At 40.6% G+C, this 21,793-nt stretch overlaps 2 protein-coding genes across 2 annotated transcripts in view; one reads left to right on the forward strand and one right to left on the reverse strand.

The window, feature by feature from the left end:
• Window positions 1-21,793, forward strand: part of IGF2BP2 (insulin-like growth factor 2 mRNA binding protein 2) — a 221,188-nt gene that overhangs the window by 66,297 nt on the left and 133,098 nt on the right. The window lies entirely within an intron of this gene.
• On the reverse strand, window positions 19,353-20,170 carry LOC102842526 (40S ribosomal protein S6-like). The gene has a single exon (XM_006869758.1). It carries the CDS (start codon window positions 20,133-20,135, stop codon window positions 19,386-19,388), a length of 750 nt encoding a protein of 249 aa, XP_006869820.1. The 5' UTR covers window positions 20,136-20,170; the 3' UTR covers window positions 19,353-19,385.

Here is a 21,793-nt window from a genome sequence, read left to right on the forward strand (position 1 = left end):
TATACCCCATTTTTAAAAATTTGCTTTCTGCCTCTTTGCTTTTACAAAAAAAATCTGTATTAATACCTTTTACACAAACCAAAAGAAATCTGAAGAGAATTTTCACTTCTATGGAAAAAGGTATAAAGCGGAACTAGCGTTCAGCATAGGTTGCAGCGAGCTATTTAAGAGGCAGTGTGCACCCGGAGCAGCGAGAGTGCAGGCTTGCTCCTTCCCCAGGAACCATACCCAGCATCTCAGCATCAAGCTGCCACAGCTTTGAACTGTGCCTGTGAACACTTTATGTTTTAGATTTTATTTGGCATGATTTGGTAGCTTAATTTTTACATGTGGGAAAGCAAAAAAAAAATGTTCTCATATACATGAATGGTAATTGCTTTTTTGTTTTACAATATTTAAGTTTATGTCAGGATTCATTGGGTTTTCTACTTTAGGATAGCAGGGGGAACCTGTGCCCTTATTTGGTCACGGCCTTTACCTTTCCAGAGTTACCATTTCTTAACACATGTTTGCTGTCTCTTCACGTAACATCATTTGTGCAGATTCAGCTGTATTAAAGTGCTGTTGATCTATTAAAGAAACCCTGGTTGTGCAATGGTTAAGCACTCAGCTGCTAACCAAAAGGTTTGCAGTTTGGTGTGGCTCCCTAAGATACGCACTACACCTCAAGGTTGGTTGGAACTACAACACTGGTGGTTCAAACTAATCAGCTGTTCTTCGGAAACCTTATACAGTGTCACTATGGGCTGAAACTGACTCAACAGCACTTAACAACAACAAGCGGAAGAGAAGACCTTATGATCTGCTCCTGTACAGATTATAACCTATCTACTATGGGGTCGTTCTTCTCTGTCCTGTAAGAGTCAGTCAATTTGAAGCCACACAACATTGATCGATCAAAATCCTCAAAATGAAAAGTGTGGTACTCCCATCACTAGGGGGCAGTGCTTCCCCAGTCACATGATCTGCACCTACAAGTCGCAGAGTTTGACACTCGCTCCATTCAATCTTACACAGAATCACACGCTTAAAAACTCTATTATTTATTTATATATGTGCATGTATATTTAGTATATAATTCAAACAATGGTACTTAATATTAAATGACTTTTAAAATATATAAATCAATTGATGAAATACCTAAATGTTTAAGATATACATAGTTCTTGATCACCAGAGTCTTAGTCTTTGCCAGCTTAATGTGGACACTAGTAAAAATCTGTCACAGAAGTTTGTGATTTGTCATCAGCCTTCAGATTAGTTCATCAGCCCATCTAACTATGACTCTATCTTGCCCAGATACCTTTTCTCTGCTTCATTTGTGAGGGTGCTGTGCAGCGGCCTAGGATGTTTTCATTAGCAACAGAAGTAATCTTGGGAAAGTTTTTCAGCTTTCCTTCCTCTTTTTTCAGTAGAAGGTAAAGAGCTAAAAATAAATACTTATATAGTGTCATAATGCCAGTAAGAATAGAAAAAGTCCTTTCTTGTTTCCCCTTGATATTAATGAAGTCCTTTTCTATCGCCTGAGTAAAAAGAAAAAACAGCCCCCCTCCCCTTTTTTTCTCAAGTCAGGGCTTATTTTGTTATTTTGTTTAAATCTACAAAGGTGTACATAGGATGGAGACTCTGATAACACATTTCAGATGATTTTCTTAAGGATAAATTCCTAGAAGTGGAACTCTTGGGTTAAAAAACTTAAATATTCTTAAGCTCCTTGGTACACTATTGTTTCCAATAAGATTGCATTGTATGAGAATAATGAGAATATTTTTCTCACTGTAACATACTCCAGAATTGATTTATCATTTTGAAAGCATTGATGTTGTTAAGTGCAGTCGAGTCGGTTCCAACCCATAGCAACCCTTTGTAGGGTTTCCGAGGAACGGCTGGTGAACTTGAACCACCGACCTTGTGGTTCAAACCGACTATGTAGTCCAGCGCATTAACCCACAGCACCACACCATTATTTAAAAAATATTTCATAATTGTAGACATTGCTTTCTAGGTAGAGGACAGGTTGATAAATATTTCAGAAAACATTATTATTCTGTTGAGATAAAAGATGGTTCAGTAATCAGATGATATTTTCCTGTGTTGCATATTTGTCCCTTTCTGGAAGGTTTATAAAGCATGTGCCCATATTAAGGCTCTGAGAAGTCCTGCAGTAAAGAAATTGATTTAACTTATTGTCTCGATGGCACTTTAACATTATTTCCTAATTTTATTTATATTAATTAAAACATCTTTAAACACCTGATCATATCTTATGCAAGTAAGATTGTATTTTGGAAGATGGCGAGGGTGATGGGGAATTAGCAGAAATTTTTAAGAAACACTGCAGTATAATTGGAGTCCTGGTGTGGCGCTGTGGGGTAATGCACTGGACTGCGAAGTTGGTTTGAACTGCAAGGTTGGCTGTTCAAGCTCACGAGCTGCTCCTTGGGAACCCTTTACAAGGTCGCTATGGGTCGGAACCGACTTGATGGCACTTAACTATAACAACAAACAGTATAATTGGACTCCTAGTTTGGCTCTGTGGGTTATTGTGCTGGACTGCAAAGTTGGTTTGGACTGCAAGATTGGCAGTTCAGGTTCATCAGCTGCTCCTCGGAAACCCTATACAGGGTTGCTATGGGTCAGAACTGACTCAACGGCATTTCACAGCAACAACAGTATAATTAAGGGGCTCAGGTAGTATACCAACGCTTGGCTACTAACTGAAATCCTGTTCAGACCCACCAGTGAATCTGCAGGAGAAAGACCTGCCCTAGGAATTATAGCCTAGGAAAGCCTATGGGGGGCAGTTCTCTGTCATATTGGGTTGCTGTGAGTCGGGATCAACTCTATAGCACACAGCAACAGCATTATTAGGATTTCTACTGAACTGAAGTTGTACTGGTCTATTATCTATCTTAATTGTGGGGAACAAAGTCCATACTAACTAGATAAAACAGGGAAAAATTTATAGACGTATGTAGGTAGAGTATCAAATTATGGGATAGACTGATGAAACAGACTCCAGGTCAAGCTTCCAGGATGCTACAAACTTGTCTGCCAAGGGAGCTGCTGCCTCTGCCACTGTCAGGAAACTTCTAACAGAGCTGCCAACAGAATCATGCAGACTCTGCCAAGATTGGGAACCATTGAGTCACCCATCATGTGTCTGTGTCCCAGCAGGAAGTGGGACTGAGAAACATAGTGTTATAGATTCTGTTTTAGAAAGGAGGGTTTTACACTATGGTGGACTATCAGATATGGAAAGAACGTTTAGAAAAAACTTTGGGCATCTACAGTTGGCAAGTATCCGAGAGGACACAGCTGTGTAATATGAACGCCTCTGGATGGAGGTCAGAGAACTGGGGTCTAGCCTGGCCTGCCACTTACTTACCAATAACATGACCTTGGGCAAATCAATTTTCAAACTGTTGTGTCCTCATCTCTAAAGTTGGGAGAAGAATTCCTGTTTACGTATGTCACAAGTTTGCAATAAAGTTGAAATAATATAATATCGATGAAATAAGATAATAGATGTGAACGTACCTGGAAAAACTAAAAAGCATGAAATAAGTGAAAAGTGTTTTTTTAACCAGGGGTTGGTGAACATTTTCTGTAAAGCAGTAATGTAAATATTTCCACACCTACTTAACTCTGCAAAAGTAGCCCCTGACAGTATGTAAACAAATGAGAGAAGGATGGTGGTCCAATAAATTTTTATTTATAGACATTGAACTGTGGATTTCATATAATTTTCACCTGACATGGTTTGTGTGTGTGTGTGTGTATCCTTTTAATTTTTTTTAACCATTTAAAAAAGCAAAAAGCATTCATAACTCACAGGTTGTACAAAAACAGGTGACTCTTGCCTGGGCCAGAGTTTGGCGACCTCTGTTCTGGACCATTTAAAACAAAATGTTCTTAAATGAAGCGGTTTTTTTTGTTGTTGTTTTGTTTCTCGTGGTAAAACACAGCACAAAATCTTTGCGATTTCAACCACTTTTAAGTATACGATTCAGCAACATTAGTCACATTCACGGTGCTATGTAACCGTTGTCACTATCCATTTCAGGAGTTTTTCATCGTCCCAAATAAAAACCCGCCATCTTCCAAGTAAGGAGCTATGGTGGCATAGTGGTTATGAATCGGGCTGTGAACCGCAAGGTTAGCAGTTCGAAACTACCAACTGTTCCATGGGAGAAAGATGAGGCTTTCTGCTCCCGTAAAGATTTACAACCTCGGAAACCCTGACAGGGTTGCTACGAGTCAGAACTGACTCCACGGCACATAACAACAACAACCTTCCAAGTAATGAGTCCTCACTGATCCCACTCCCCATGTCCACTGGTAAGCACGGGTAAATTTTTGTCTTTATGCATTTACCTATTTCCATATTTCGTATAAGTAGGTTCATACAAAATTGCCCATTTCATGGTTCATGTATGTTGTAACATGCATCAGAAAGAACTTCCTTTCTCTTTATGACTGGGTACTGTTCCATTGTGTGTAGGAACCACGTTTTGTTTATCCACTCATCTGTCAGTGGACACTTGGGTGGTTTCCATTTTTTGACGATTGTGAATTATGGTGCAGTGAATGTTGGTGTGCATGTATCTGTTTGAGTCCCTGCTTTCAACTCTCTTGGGTATGTGTATACCTAGGAGTGGAATTCTGGGTCACTATGGTAATTCTGTGTTGAATTTTTTGAGGGACTGCCAAGCTGTTTTCTGTAGCAACAGTATAATTTTCATTCCCACCAGGAGTAAATGAGGGTTTTGAGTCTCCACATTCTTGCTATCTTGGTTATCTAGTGCTGTTGTAACAGAAATACACCATACATAAATGGATGGCTTTAACAAACAGAAATTGACTCTCTCACTGTTTGTGAAGTTTAACGTCCAAATTCTGCATGCCAGTTGTAGGAGTAAGTTTTCTTTCTCTGTAGGGGTTGGAGGAAGGTCCTTGTTTCTTTTCATTGTCTGGGTGATCCTTGGAGAACTCCATGTGTCTTGGCCTCAGTCTTTCATTGGTTCTGGGAAGTCCCCAATGCCGGAACGCTAGATCTAAGAGATGTGCTCTGTCCCCAGCTCCTCTTTCTTAGTGGGAGTACGTTCCTCAGAACATAGCAGCCAGTGAAAGCCCTGTCAAGTATATGAGGTCTAAAACATGTAGGGGTGCCCACCAACTACTTCTTGGAAACTCTGTACAGGGTCACTGTGAGTCGGAACTGACTTGACGGCACTTAACAACAACAACATGAGTCATCAGTAGCAACAGATTTGGTTTTAATAACTCAAGGCCCATTTTAAAAACTGGGTTGTTTCTTTGTTGTTGAGTGTTAGAATGTAGTGTTATTTTGCGTTAATATGGCAGCAAATAAATTTGGAACTTTATCAGAGGAGTCCTGGAGTGGCACCTTAGGATAAGCACTGGACTGCAAGGTCATTTTGAACCGCAAGGTTGGCAGTTCAAACTCACCAGCCGTTTCTGGGAAACCAGAAGCTCTACAGAATGAACTTGATAGTAGTAGTGATTTTCTTTTGGCGTCTGCCCTATTTGGAGTTCATTCAGCTTCTTGAATGGCTATCGTCTCTTCTTTGTTGATGTTAGGGAAGTTTTCTTCTAACAACTTTTGGACAATATACTCTTTGGTTTGTTTGTTGTTGTTTTCTTGTCTCCTCCTGTTCTGGAATTCCTATTACATGTAAGTTATTCCTCTTGATAGTGTCCCACATAAACTTTAGTCTTTCTTCAGATTTTTTGGGTTATTTTTCTGATTGTTCCTCTATCTGATGATTCTTGAGAGATTTTTCTTCAAGTTCATTAATTCGGCTTTCCATTGATTTGATTCTGTTTCATTGTCCTTTTAGTGCATTGCGTATTTCTGAAGTCTTAGTGTTAATCTTTTGGCTTTCTAATTGCTGATTTTGTATGGTTCCCATTTTTTCAATTTGTTTCCTGATCTCCCCCCGCCCCAATATTTTAGTCTGTGTTTTCTTTGATTTCATCCATAGTTCCTGTTTCTTTCAGTCTGTTGATGTTGCCTAGTTAGCATTTGTTTGAATTCCTTACCAGGTATAGTTCTGGTAACCATTTCTGGTGTTGTATTTTGTGACATATTTGAGGCACTCTGCCTTGTTTCTTTGTATGAACATAAACTGCCTGTTTTTTCCAAGACATTGTGGTACTTAAGTATAGTTGGTGATTGTATATTGGTGTGTTCTCAGCGACTCACCACCTGTCTTCAGGTGGATGTGGTAGAGATTTGCCAGTAGATTCTTAGCACCTCCACATTTTCGCCTTTGTCTTTGGTACCTTGGTTTTGGAAAGGGATGAGACAGTCAGGAACTTCTTTTATGGGAAAATCTAAAGGTGTCTTAGCTTCTGTTCCCATACCCATGCCCACAATCACCGTTTCTTAAATTCACCCCTTTTTCTCCTTTGGAATGTTTTAAATTTAAATGTATAGCTTTACTGCTTTATGCACAAGTTTCCCTTCACGCCCCCTCCCCCCCATTGTAGGATTATTGTCTCTCTTAAGCAAACCAGAATCAGGGTATTTTCTTTCTCTCCTAGACATTTCCTTCAGTTAATGAAAGCTACAGAGCAGCTGATGTAAACGTGTGGTGTACACCAGCTATGGAGGTGTGCGCCTGAATTCTCTTGGTTAGAGTTCCACCTGAACACCTTTCTATGCTTCCTTTCATTCCGTTACCCTTATCCACTTTTCTGTTTCCTTCCTAGTGCAGACAGAGAGTACAGTGTGGTGTCGTCACATCGACATCTAGAAATGTAGAGCAGAGAGCAGGGAGTGACAATGAAGGTAGAGAGATTTGGGGAGCAAAGTGGAAGGGAGGCAGTCAGGGTAAGGAGGGGGACAAATATATGTTTGCCTTCCTAGGTGCACCTGCTCCTGGTACCACAGGTGAGGCTCTTGAGGGAATGAGTCACTGGGTGTGATAGGGACTCAGGACCATGGTTGCTGGGACACCAGGTCAAATGGTGTAACAGGGATCCACAAAGACCATGTTCAACATCCTACTTTGGTGAGCAGCAACTGGGATCTTAAAAGCTGTGAACAAACATCTAAAGTGCAACCATTGATCTTTCCCTGTCTGGAGGAAAGAAGAGTGATGCAAATTGAAGTTACATGGAAACAATTAGTTCAACGTACTATGGATTATGGGAACATCAGTCTCCACAGCCCTGAGACCAGACGAACTAGATGGTACCCAGATACCACTCCAACGGCTCTGACAGGGATTGCATTAGAAAGGTCCTGGATGGAACGGGAGGAAATACAGAACAAAAAATTATAAAAAAGGTCAGGCTGACTGGGCAGATGAAGACGGGTAGAGTCCCTGAGACCATGGCCCTTAGGCACCCTTCAGGTTTGGAACTGAACTCACCCTGTAGTTCACTTTTCAGCCACACAATAGACAGGTCTGTTAGGGGAACAGAGAAACACTATGACGGTACACACACCTTAGAATAATCAACCATTTGAGGTCAAACCTTGACCCAAGGACAGAGTTCACAAGGGTGAGGAAAGAAGGAAGATGGGAACAGGAAACAGGGAGGAAGTAGGGTAAGTGATGGTACATGGAAGGGATTGCTATCATTGAGATGAAACAAAATGTGTACGATTTGTTGAATGTAAAACTGATGACCTGCTCTATAAACCTTCACCCAATTCACAATAAAAAGTTCAAAACAAAAAACAAGTGAGTCACCTCTGGAGAAAGTGCATACTCTCATTAGTGCACATGTTCATATGACCAGAATCCTTTGAGTAGCAAAAACAGTTAATGCTTTAGGCTAAATGGGTGGCAGTTTGAGTCCACCCAGAAGCACCTCAGAAGAAAGACCTGGCAGTCAGTTCCAGAAAATTGGCCATTGAAAGTCCTGTGGAGCACACTTCTGTTTTGACACACATGGGCAACCATGAATCAGAATTGACTTGATGACAGCTGGTTATAGGTCATTTGAACGTAGCTTTCTAGTTGTTGGTTAGGTGCCACCTACTTGTTTTTAACTCATAATAGCTCCACGTGACAGAGTAGAACTACCCCATAGGGCTTTCTTGGCTGTCATCTTTACGGAACCAGACTGCCAAGTCTTTCTCCTGTGGAGCCTCTTGGTGGGTTTTGAACCACCAACCTTCTGGTTAGCAGCTGAGTGCTTAACATTGCATCACCAGAGCTGCGCCGCCGTTTTAACTGTTGCTGTATAGACTGACTCTGGGGTCTACTGATAGAAAGAAACGCTAGTTTATTTTGTTGTGCATATATCCCTTTTATTTGGGCTTGACTAAGCTATAGCTGGGTGGGAAGGAGAGACGGAGAAAACAGTGTGTAGGAGCAGAAGTGAGGAACACGCCAGTTTTCGGCAGCTTTGGGACAGAAAAAGAAAACTTTAGACTTGCTTTCTATTTTGAGGCCGTCACAAGATGTTTTGTGCTTACGCTTATAAGTCATAAACGGGTAGGAGGGACTGGGAATTATCTCTTGAAAAATACTCATTTGAAATCCAGCTAAAATTAGCAAAGGGAAGAAGGGGGAGCAATAGAACATTCGAGTCAGCCTATTTGGGAGCAAAATAATAAACACCTCGTGAAGAGGCATGCAGATGTGCTTTCAGTGTTTGGCCTCTGCTGTTTCACAGAAAGAGCCACATTGTGTCAGAGAAGGGGCACAGCTTGAGTGCTGTGAGAACCTAGGACTTGGCACATCCAGCCTGTCAGTGACTCCTGAGACAGGCCAAGCTCCTCTTGAGAGAGTGTGTTTGCAGAATCAACATGACTGCTGACTAATAGTCAGTAGCTGTCATACTATGAGCTGTTTTATCGTAATAGGATGATCATATCCTAGATGCTGTAATTGCCTATTTTTAGGGATTTCCCTAAAGGAAATCAGGGTGAGGGTGGACTCTAGAATAGCTACAAACCATTCCTGTCCAGGGACAAGGCTTCCATGGCAGGATGTGGCCCTCCACCCCAGGCAAGCGCTTTCACCGAGTTATCACTAAGCACGCTTACCCCTGGGGCTTCAGCTCCCCCAAGGACACATTTGTAACTCCTCACCAAAGAGCCAGAGTTTTCTTGGACCAGCTTGCAGGTGCAGAAACGGAAGCAGGAAAAGCTATGGATGTGTGAGAGGAAGCTTCAGCGGGTGACTTTCATTCCCAGAGTCCCTTGTATACCCAGCCTGATGACAGCATATTCCTGCTGTTCCATACCATATGCATAGAGAATAGACTCTGAAAGGACATATACCAGCGAATTAATGGTTTTCTCTGAGTGCCCAGAATTCTGGTGGTGACTCGTAATGTGCTTTATGGTTTTTAGTCCTTTCCATTTTCGTAATTTAAAATAATGAATGTACAATAATATCTTTTCAGGAAAAGTACTGTTTTTCATAATAGTAGAAAATGTCATTTGAAAACTTTCAGTGGCTCGCAATTGCTAATTATAAACCCTCGCCCTGACGGTCCAAGCCATTGCAGTATTGTTCCTGTCTCTCTCTAGCCTCAACTCCCTCTCATCTGCCCCACACTTCACGTTATAGCAAAATGGAGCTGCGCAGTCTTCCCAAACACAGTCAGGACTTTGCCTTGGCTTAGGCCCCTTTTCCGCCTATCTATTTTCCATTCTTCAAACCGATTTCACTTTCTTGAGAGAATAGTTTTTCATCATAGGCCCTTGTAAAAGACTTGGAAAAGCACAAAGAAGAAATAAAATCCTTAATCCTTCTTCCTAGAGATAATGTCTATTAGCATTTAGACATAAATTTTTGGAAATAGTCTTGAACTCTGTGGGTAGAAGTGTTCTAGCACGTTGTGGATCTCTGTTTTACTGTATAGACTTAATCCTCTATTTTTTGGTAGTGTCATTCATACCTGCCTTATCTCAGTCTAGATTTTAAGTTCCTTGGCTGCAGATACAGCCACAACAATTCCTTTTCATCTTCACAGCTTTCACAGGCTTTGAGCATAATACTTTTCATACAATAAGCACTCTAGAATAATTTGCTGAATCAAGCAAGGGAGACACAAGGCAAGCACGTAACTTAAGCAAAAACCACAGAAACAAACACAAACATGACAGTAACATTCTGAATCTAGTGCTGAATATGTTCATACATTATAAGTCACAGGAAGGAAAATGTGGTGCTATAGGGTAAGTACTAGACTGCTGACCACATGGTTGGCAGTTTAAACCCACCAGCCAGTCCTTGGAAACTCTATGCAGTCGCTATGAGTCGGAACCCAATCAAAAGCACTTACTTAACAGCAACAGCTAGTCACAGGAAGGAAAAATGAAAGAGCTTTAATATTGGAAATACATCTGGAATGGTTAAATGACAAGGGTAAGGGAAGGGGATTCAGCCTGGAAGGAAGCAAAAACTCAAAAAAAGAAAAATGTTTTAACTGGTATGACGTGGGGTAGAAAAAGGAGGTGTGATTCTCGACCCTGGCTCACGGTGGAACCATGGGTGAGCTTTTTAAACATATCAATGCCTGGGTCCCATCCCAGAATATCTGGGTGGGTTGTTGTTGTTGTTAGTGCTGTCAAGTTGATTCAAACTCATAGCCACCCAATATAGGGCTTGGGAGGAGCGGCTGGTGAGTTTGAACCACCAACCTTGCTGTTCAAACCAACCTTAAGGTCCACTGCATATGCTATGGCGCCACACCTTAGAGATTGAAAAAAGTTCCCCAGGTGATTTGAGAACTACAACATAGGTGGAGACTTCCTCTTAAAAAAAAAGTTAAGAGAATCAGGAGATGGGCCATGTTGAGATGGGAGAGCATGTGGGGGGCGGGGGCGAGAATAGTTTGTGCAGATGGTGCTGTGTTAGGTGTACTTGAAAGTACTTTAATCAAGTGTGTCTGTTCATTTTTATTCAGAAAGTAGCCCCTGTTAGGATGGTGATGATCAGAAAAGCAGAAAGTAACAAATGTTGGCAAGATTGTGGAGAAATTGGAACTCTTGCATTGCTTGTGGGAATGTAAGATGTTGTAGCTGCTGTGAAAGGCAATTTGACAGTAATTCAGAAGGTCAAACACAGCATTGCCATCTGACCTGTCAATTCTGCTCCTATGTATATACCCAAGCCCTGGTGGTACTTTGGGTGTAGTGTTGGACTGCTAACCACAAAGTTAGTGGTTCGACCCTGCCAGCCGCTCCACAGAAGAAAGACGAGGCTATCAGCTCCTATAAAGGTTCATAGTCTTGGATACCCTATGTAGAGACAGTAGCATTGGAACTGTATAAGGACAAAGTTTCATAGTACTTAGTAGGAGATGCGAGAAGTGAAGATACTGCTGAAGAGGTTCTGGATTTCTGTTTGAAGCGATGAAAATAAATAGTGGTGATCATAACATATGATGAATGTCATTAATGTCACTGTGAATTAAACATTTGAAAATGGTGAACATGGCAAAATTCTTTGTTAGATATTTTTTGCCACAATAAATTTTTAAAATAAAATAACCCTTGTGTGTCTCAAATTGCCTAGACTCTTTTCCACCCCTACTCCTAGCTTTCTTCTCGAACAGTAACTGAGATAAAACACAGCCAGTACAAGTAATGAAGTTATTACATTCTCCTCTGTTATTATATTCAAGCTTGTTTCAGAGGTGTGATCCATACTATCAAACCATGTTTCTCTCACACATGGTATTTTCAAGTTTGTGTGTTTTTCTTATGTTAAAATCACCTGGCATCCCAACAAAACAAATAAGAACAAGTGAATGTTCCTTAATGAAAGCTTTCCCCCAAAACCACAAAGCAGGGAGGAGTAGTTTATCCTGTAGTTTATCACATGGAATAGGAAACCCCCAGTCCCTTGTTGTAGCTGTTAAGTAGCTATGGACCTACAATAACATACTCTTCACCATGTGCCCTCTTGGATTTAATACAGGAAATGTTATTTTGCTAAATTGTGCTTTCATGTTCTGAAACGTGCTTGCATGTTGTCGTAGAGCAGTGTTTCAATCCAAACCGAAGTGTTTTTATTGCAATGGAACTATTTCAATTAATGTTTAGGGTTGAAACATATAAACATAACTTGCGTCCAAATTAGTTGATTAATCCTTACATTCCCGGGTGCAGGAAGAGTTTTGTTGAACTCTATCAAGGGAGAAATTAATGTCCTCTGCCTGTGAGGTCCTTCCTTGGGAAAGACTGGGCTTTAATGTTACTTGGTACAGGATATTTTTCTTTTGGCAAGAGCAAAGCAGCCAGTACTACCAAGTAACACGTATTAGACAGCCAGCACTTGGGATGGGGAGGAGTACTGTAGGCTTTTAGCACTAAAGTGCTACAGTTCTTGTTATCTGACGTTCTCCTTCTCCTCATTCACGCTCTCTCTCACACACACACACACATCCCTCACAGTAGATGTAACCAGTTACCTTCAAATATACTCTGACGTGTGGCAACCCAGCGTATGTCAGAGTAGAACTGTACTCTTTAGGGTTTTCGATGACAGACTTTTCAGAAGATCACCACACCTTTCTTTTGAGGAGGTGCCTCTAGGTAGACTGTAGACTTCAAGCCCTGCGTGGCGCTGTGTATTAATGCGCCAGACTGCAAAGCCATAGGAACTGCAAGTTCAGCGGTTCACGCTCACCAGCTGCTCCTCAGAAAACCTATACAGGGTCGCTGTGGGTCGGAACCGACTCCACTGCACTTAACGTAGACTTGAACCACAACCTTTTAGGTTGGTTAGCAGTTGAGGATGTTACCCATTTGCGCCACCCAGGATCTTCACAGTAAATGTAGTAATATACTGCTGAGAGGCCCAGAGGATCCCTGGCATGTTTCTTTTCTTTCTTTCTTTTTTTTTTTTTAATTTCACCTTACTATCAACTCTTGTCATGTTGCGTTTGGTTCTCTAAGCCACAAATCATCGCATTTTCTTTTATAGATCATATCCTAGACATACTTGTATACTTTTTTTTTTTTTATGTATGTAGGGGAATAAATCTCACATATTCTTATTTAGCACCTTTTATGCATTTCATTTCCTTCTGTATCCTTTACTAGGAATCTTAGGACCATAGTTTTTGGACATATGTATCCTAAGTGTTCAGCAACAAGAAACTAGTTATAACTAAACAAAAGAGATTTTCGTAAACCTTTAAAGACAGGATAGTACCAAAAATCTTACACATTGAAGTCTCTCCTTATTTCAAGTAATTATTTCAAATAAACTACAAAAAATACTTGAAATTTAAGAAAGAAACAGAATAAAAGGAAAATTAATGTAGAAAATTAAGGTAATGTGGGAACAGGGAAATTTGCTCAGGGAAACGTGTGTGATGATATTCTACACAATTATTGAAGTCCAGCCACAGATTCAACTCTCTGCTTTCTCACAGCCAAAGCAAAAAGAATCGATGTAAGATTCACGTTTTCTACACTATTCTTATTTCTTTGGCTAGTGTTACAGTTGAGGTGCTGCTTTAAAGAGCATAGGGTCATTGGGTAGAAATTGGGCTACGTATTCTCCAAGTTATTTTTCAGTGTGCATATTCAATTATTGGTCAACTGTGCAAAGATTATGAGACAATTGGGAATGGTTGAACATGTTACATTTGACAATATAAAGGAATTTCTTTCTTTTATTCGTGAAAATACATACAGAGAACAATGCTGTTGATCTATGCCATTGTATGCCGTTGAGTCGGTTCAGATTCATAGTGACCCTATTTAGGATTTCCAAGGAGCAGCTGGTGGGTTTGAACTGCTGACTTTTCAGTTACAGGTGTAAAGCTTAACCCATTCAGTAGTTGTACATGTACAGATCAATGAAATTGGTTACATTCTACTCATAGTGTTTCACCATCATTGACTAAGATAGAAACCAAACCAAATCCATTGCTGTTAAGCCCATTTCTACTCATGACGACTCGATAGGGCAGAGTAGAACTCTCCCTAATGTTCCAAGGTTGGTGGTTCAAACCCACCAACTACTCCTTGGAAACTCTATACCAGGTCGCTATGAGTTGGAATCAACTTGATGGCACTTAACCACCACCACATCAAATTTCTTACAGAATCCTGGTGTGATACTGTAGGGCAAGCACTGGACTGCTGATCACAAGGTCAGTGGTTCAAACCAATCAGTTGCTCCTTGGAAACCCTATTATAGGGTCATTGTGAAAGAGCCCTGGTTGTGTGGTGGGTTAAGCGCTAGACAGCTATCAAAAGATCAGTAGTCTGAATCCACTAGCCCCTCTGCAGGAGGAAGATGAGGCTTTTTTTTTGCTCCTGTAAAGATGTACAGCTTTCGAAACCCAATACAAGGTCACTGTGAGTCAGAATTGATTTGACTGCACACAGCAGCAAGGAGCACTGTTCTGCTAACCACAAGGTTGGTGGTTCAAGCCCACCTGTTGCTTTGTGGGAAAACGATGAAGTTTTCTGCGCTCCTGAAGATAACAGCCTCAGAAAACCCTATACAGTGTTGCTGTGAGTTGGGATTGATTGGACAGCACTGAACAGCAGTAACAACAACAGCTAAACTATTGTTTAGTTGAAAGATGACTTCAGAGAACAGTTTTGGTTTAAGGTGTAAAGATTTCCTCAAAGTAATAGATACGGGGTTCCTCGGCTTTCAAGTTTGGATTTTGTAAGAATTGGAAAGTATTTGATCAAGATTCATCTACTGAGTCCTTGATCAAAATGTTCAGTATTGGTAGCCTGGCACCATCCAGTTCTGGTCTCATGTCAAAAGGAGTCAATAATTCGAGGAGGCAGTTAGACTTGTAGTTTCAGGAATATTTTTTCATTGATAATGATTTTTCAAAAGTTTTTTTTACAGTTACATACTTAAGTGTTTATAGATAAAATACTATATATGGATTTGTTGTCAGGTGACTCATAGCGACCCCATGCACAGCAGAACGAAGCAATGTCCGATCCTGGGTCAACCTCACTACCGCCGCCACACTCGATGCCATCAATGATGCCACCTGGCCGATCCATCTTGTTGGAGGTCTTCCTCTTTTTCTCTTACCCTCTATCTAACCCAGCATGACATCCTTTTCTAGCGAGTGTTCCCTCCTTACAATATGTGCAAAGTATGAGAGACAGAGTTTAGCCATCTTGGCCTCCAAGGAGCACTCTGGCTGCACTTCTTCCAAAACAGATCTATTGGTTCTTTTGGCAGTCCATGGGACTTGCAGTATTCTCCTCCAACACCACAATTCAAAGGCATCAATTCTTCTACGATCTTCCTTATTCATCATCCAGCTTTTGCATCCATATGAGGTTATTGAAAATACCATGGCTTGGGTCAGGTGTACCTTAGTCCTCAAGGTGATAATCTTTGTTCTTCAACACTTTAAAAAGTTCCTGTGCAGCAGATTTGCCTAATGCAATACGTCATCTGATCTCTTGACTGCTGCTTCCGCGAATGTTGATAGTTGATCCAAGAAGAATGAAGTCCTTGACAACTTCAATCTTTTCTCTGTTGATAAGAATGTTGTTTATTGGTCCAGTGGTGAGGATTTTTGTTTTCTTGACATTGAGATGCAATCCATACTGAAGGCTGTGTTCCTTGATCTTCATCAGTAATATATGGATTTACCTTTAAAATAAAGTGGGTAGGGTATAGATGAAGCAAGATTGATCATATGTTGATAATTTTTAAAAGCTAAGCTCTACTTTTGTGTCAGTTTTAAATGATCTGTGATAAAATATTAAAACAGATTTTTTAATTCTGGGTCAGCAACAAAAAAATCTAGCAACATAACCAAGGCCTGTGCTCATGAGAAATTATACGATTTGCAGTGCTTGTCTCACTTGCTGATTTATAGGAGACTTGTGAGAGATTAGAAGCCCAGGTACTGGCTCTAAGTAACATGTGTAAGTAAGCTTGAAATTCTAGTAAGGTCATGTGCAGCCTTTTCAGCTTTCCCTGTGCTTCTCAGATTCTGCTACATGGGGTTATGGAAGTAATAATTGCCACTGTTCAGAAAGTCAGAAAATGCTCGACTCTTGCATCTTAAGACTAGGTTGGCCCTTCATATTTCTTTGTTTCATAATTCTCTCTGTTCTTCAATGGGATTTGAGCACCAATGCATTTAAATGTAGTATCTTCTTGATGCCTTTGAATTATGGTGCTGGAGGGAGAATACTAAAAGTGCCATGGGCTGCCAAAAGAACCAATAGATTTGTTTTGGAAGAAGTGCAGCCAGAGTGCTTCTTAGAGGCCAAGATGGCCAAACTTCATCTCTCATACTTTGAACATATTGTCAGGTGGGACCAGTCGCTGGAGGATATCATCATGTTTGGTAAGGTGGAGGGTCAGAGAAAAAGAAGACCTCCAACGAGATGGATTGGCCAGGTGGCAGCATCGATGGACTCAAGTGTGGCAACAGTAGTGAGGTTGGGCCAGGATTGGACATTGTTTCGTTCTGCTGTGCATAAGGTGGCTATGAGTTGGTGCCGACTCAATGGCACCTAACAACAACAACATTGTCTTGGGAGGGAAGCTACTACTTTTACCAAGATGCTGAAGAATAGCACTTCCTGTATGAACTTGAAACCCACACAACTCAAATATGTACAGACTTCCTAAGACTGGAGGAAAAAAGGGTGACGTTTCCAAAGACACATGTTTGAGAGTGAATACCAGCATCCGTTTCAATACTTTCTTTCCAGGTGCTCTTTGTTTGCAGGAGAAAAAGAAACTGGACAGTTAATCCATTTTGTTCCCTGGTCCTGAAAACTATTATTCTTGCTTCTTGTTGTGAGATGCCATCGAGTCAGGACTGACTTATAGTGACCCTATGTGCAACAGAACGAAACACTGCCCGGTCCTGGACCAACCTCACAATTGTTGCTATCCTCAAAACCATTCCTGCTGCCACTGTGCCAATCCATCTTTTGGGGGTCTTCCTCGTTTTCTCCAACCTTCCACTTTACCAAGCATGATGTCCTTCTCGAGAGACAAAGTTTAGCCATTGTGGCTTTCAAGGAGCATTCTGGCTGTACTTCCAACACAGACTGGTTTGGTTCTTTTGGCAGTCTTTAGTACTTCCAATGTTCTCCTCCAACACCGTAGCTCAAATGCATAAATTCTTCTACAGTCTTCTTTAGTCACTGTCCCAACTTTCACATGCATATGAGGTTATTGAAAATATCATGACTTAGGTCAGGCATACCTTAGTCCTTAAACTGAAAGCTTTGTGAACACTTTAAAGAGATCTTGTGCAGTAGATTTGCCTAATGTAATACATTATTTGATTTATTGGCTGCTGCTTCCATGAGTGTTGATGGTTGATCTGAACAAAATGAAGTCTTGGATAATTTCAATCTTTTCTTCATTTATATGGATGTTGTTAATTGGTCCAGTGGTGAGAACTTTTGTTTCCTTTACATTGAGATGCAACCCATACTGAAGACTGTGGTCTTTAATCTTCATCTGTAAGTATTTTAAGTCCTCTTGCTTTCAGCAGGCAAGATTGTTTCATCTGCATATCGCAGGTTATTAATGAGTCTTCTATCCTGATGCCATGTTCTTCTTCATATTTCCAGTTTCTCAGATTATGTACTCAGCATTCTTTCGAATGCCTAGTACATATTGAGTAAGTATGGTGAAAGAATACAACCCTGATGCACACCTTTCCTATTTTAAGCCATTCAGTGTTCCCTTGTTCTGTTCAAACAACTGCCGCTTAATCTATGTACAGGTTCCTCACAAGCACAGTTAAGTGTTCTGGAATACTCTTTCTTTGCAATGTTGTTCATAGCTTGTCATGATCCACACAATCGAAAGCCTTTGTGTAGTTAATAAAGCACAGGTAAACATCTTTCTGGTATTCTCTGCTTTCAGCCAAGATTCATCTGACATCAGCAGTGATATCCCTCTTTCCATGTTCTCTTCTGAATCTGGCTTGAACCTTTGGGAGTTCTCTTATCAATGTACAGTTGCAGCCATTTTTGAATTATCTTTAGCAAAATTTTACTTGCATGCTATATTAATGATATTGTCTGATGATTTCCACATTCCATTGGGCCATCTCTCTTTGGAATGGGCACAGATATGGGTATCTTCCAGTCAGTTAGCCAGGTAGTTGTCTTCCAAATTTCTTGGCATAGGTGAGGGAGTGCCTCCAGTGTTGCAGTAGTTTGTTGAAATATTTCAAATTGTATTCCATCAATTTCCAGAACCTTGTTCTTTGTCAATACCTTCAGTTTGCCTTGAACTTTTTCCTTTAGTATCACGGGTTCTTGACCATGTGCTACCTCTTGAGATGGTTGAACATCGACCATTTCTTTTGGTACAATGACTGTGTATTCCTTCCACCTTCTTTTGATACTTTCTGCATCATCCCAGTGTTTTGCCCATAGAATTCTTCAGTACTGCAAATGGAAGCTTTAATTTTTTCTTCAGTTCCTTTTGCTTGAGAAATGTTGAGCATGTTCTTCTCCTTTGGGTTTTCTAACTCCAGGTCTTTTTAGCACATTTCATTATAGTATTTGACTTTGTCTTCTCGATCTGACCTTTTAAATTTTCTGTTCAGTTTTTTTAACCTCCTCATTTCTTTCATTTGATTTAGCATCTCTGTGGTGGACAGCAAGCTTGAGTCTCTTCTGACATCTATTTTGGTCTTTTCCTACTTTCTTGTCTTCTTAATGACCCTTTGCTTTCTTCCTATATGATATTCCTGCTGTCATCCCACAACTCTTCTGGTCTTTGGTCTTTAGTGTCTAATGCATCAAATCTGTTCTTCAGACAATCTCTAAATTCAAGTGGGATATGATCAAGGTCACATTTTGACTCTCATGGACTTGTTTTCATTTTCTTCAGCTTCAATCTGAACTTGCATGTGAGAAATCAATGGTCTGTTTCACAGTCTGCTCTTGGCCTTGTTTTGGATGATGATATAGAGCTTTTTCACCGTCTCTTTCCGCAGATGTAGTCAATTTGATTTCTATATATTCCACTTGAGGTCCATGTGTATAGTCTTTTACGTTGTTTAAAAAGGTATTTGTAATGAAGAAGTCATTGGTCTCTCAAAATTCTGTCATAGGATCTCAACATCATTTTTATCACCAAGGCCATATTTTCCAACTACTGATCCTTCCTCTTTGTTTCCAATGTTTGCATTCCAATCGCCAGTGATTATCAATACATCGTGATTGCATGTTTAATCATTGTCAGACTAAAGAAGTTGGTAGAATTCTTTTATTTCATCCTCACTGGCTTTAGTGGTTGGTAAATTTGAATAATAGTGATATTAACTGGTCTTCCCTGTAGGTACATGGATATTATCCTATCATAGACAGCATTGTACTTCATGATTGATCTTGATATGTTCTTTTTTTTTTAGATTTAATATGAGCGTATTTATTTGTCACACATAGAAATTTCTTATTTTTGACTGGATTCCGACTTGGAGGTAGAAACTCTCAGTGAGGACAGCCTACGTCTCTTGGCAATCTGTTCCTGACGTTTTTCTTTGGCCTCCTTCATCCTCTTGGCCAAAAGCTTGGCATATTCTGCAGCCTCCTCCTTATTTTTCTTAGTGCGTTGTTTCTTCAGAGCAATACGCCAACGTTTGTGTTGCAGGACACGTGGAGTAACAAGACGCTGAATCTTGGGTGCTTTGGTCCTGGGTTTCTTGCCTTCTTTGTTGAGTGGCTTTCTCACAACATACTGGCGGACATCATCTTCTTTGGAGAGACTGAAAAGTTTGCGGATTCTGCTAGCTCTCTTGGGCCCCAGACGACGAGGCACAGTGGTATCTGTCAGTCCTGGGATATCTTTCTCTCCTTTTTTAACAATGACCAAGTTGAGAACACTCAAGTTGGCATCCACAATGCAACCCCGGACAGATTTACGCTTTCTTTCTCCAGTTCTCCTTGGTCTGTAACAGGAATGCCCCTTACTCAGAAGCAGGCGGACATGGCCATGGGTCAAGACGCCCTGCTTCATGGGAAAACCCTGCTTGTCGTTCCCACCACTGATGCGGACAACATAACCCTTCCACTCGTCACCCAGCGAGTCAGCAGCAACTTCTGTGGCCATTCGTTTCTCATAAAAGGTACGAAGCTTGCGTTCATTGTCCACTTCAATGAGTTTTTGGCAGCCAGTGGCTGGGAAGGAGATGTTCAGCTTCATAGTGAAGCAGCCGACGGCCTCCTCGGCGTCACGAAAAAGAGATATGTTCTTTTTGACAATGAATGCAACAACTTTCCTCTTCAATTTGTCATTCCGTCATAGTAACCATGTGGTTGTCAGATTCAAAATGGCCAATACCAATTCATTTCAGCTCACTAATGCCCAGGATATCGATGTTTATGCATTCCATTTCATTTTTGACAGTTTCCAAGTTTCCAGATTTATACTTTGTACATTCCATATTTTGATTAATGGATATTTACAGCTGTTTCTCTTCATTTTGCGTTTTGCCCCATCAGCAAATGAAAATCCAAAGGCTTTACTCCACTCATCGTCCCAGTCAACTCCACTTTTAGGAAGCAGCTCTTTCCCAGTCGCATTTTGAGTGCCTTCTAACCTGAGGGGCTCATCTTCTGGTACTATTTCTGACAGTATTCTGGTGCTCTTCTTTATGTTTCAATAGTCAATATTCTGCTGCCCTCTGACAGTGTTCCACTGTTATTTATAAGGTTTTCAGTGACTAAATATTTGGAAGTAGTCCATCTTTCCTTCTTCCTTGTCTTAGTCTGGAATCTCAGCTGAAACTTGTTCACCATGGGTGACCCTGCTTGTATTTAAAATACTGGTGGCATATTGGTTCCAGAATCACAGCAACATGCAAATCACCATAATATGACAAACTGGCCCATGAATGGTGGTTACAATTACTGGTAGTAACATTTATGACATTGTCCTCCCACATCTTACATTACACTAAAAGTACAGGTCTGTTGTGACTGGGACTCACTATTAAGTTCAGCAAACATTTGTGTGTACCATGTACTAGGTGTTCATTCTTTTCATAGTGGCCCTAAAGGGAGCTGAATTCTTACACTGGTGTTGCATTTCTGGCAGTACTTTTCTTAAAGAGCACACACTGGTTTTAGCCACAGTAGTGACTTCAACTCAAGACAAAATAGGTAAAGCCGTGTTCATTTTAGTCAAATGTTTTACCACTGAGTTACACCTCCTGAAAGCAGTTTCAGTTGTTGAGAACAGCAAGCAACTATGACACGAGGGTGATAGGAGATGGATATTTTATTTACGAAATCCTTTGGGATTGATGTTGCTTTTGATGTTAGCCAATTTTCACATTGCTTAGACTTTTATGGGGTCCTGGTGTGGTGCTGTAGGAGAAGCACTAGACTGCTAATCTCAAGGTTGTCAGTTCAAACCCACCAGCCACTTTTAGGAAACCCTAAACAAGGTTGGTATGAGTTGGAAGTAACTCAACAGCAAGAAGAGACTTTTATAACAGATTGGTATTCCAAATTATAAGCCAGTTTTGTATGTATATTCACTAAGTGAAGGTCTTCCTTGGTGGGTATACAGCAAGGCTAATAAGCATGATACCTGGGTCTACATCTACCACTGCTTCATGGGGCTCTCCTTTACCATAACAACAGCTTTCCAGTTACTCAACATCTACTCTTCGCCATGTGTTTTACATGCATTATCTCACTGAATCCCCAGAACGACCCTGTGAAGTAGGTGGTCCTACCCTTGTTTTACAGAGAAAGAAACCATACCTGAGCAGTAACTAGTTTGTGATAAATCCAGAAATCAAACCCAACTTTTCTTACTTCAGAGCCTGTGCTTTCTCTTTTGAAGTGTGTTGC

The sequence above is a fragment of the Chrysochloris asiatica genome, unplaced genomic scaffold, assembly GCF_000296735.1.
Source record: "Chrysochloris asiatica unplaced genomic scaffold, ChrAsi1.0 scaffold00135, whole genome shotgun sequence".
Taxonomy (NCBI): domain Eukaryota; kingdom Metazoa; phylum Chordata; class Mammalia; order Afrosoricida; family Chrysochloridae; genus Chrysochloris; species Chrysochloris asiatica.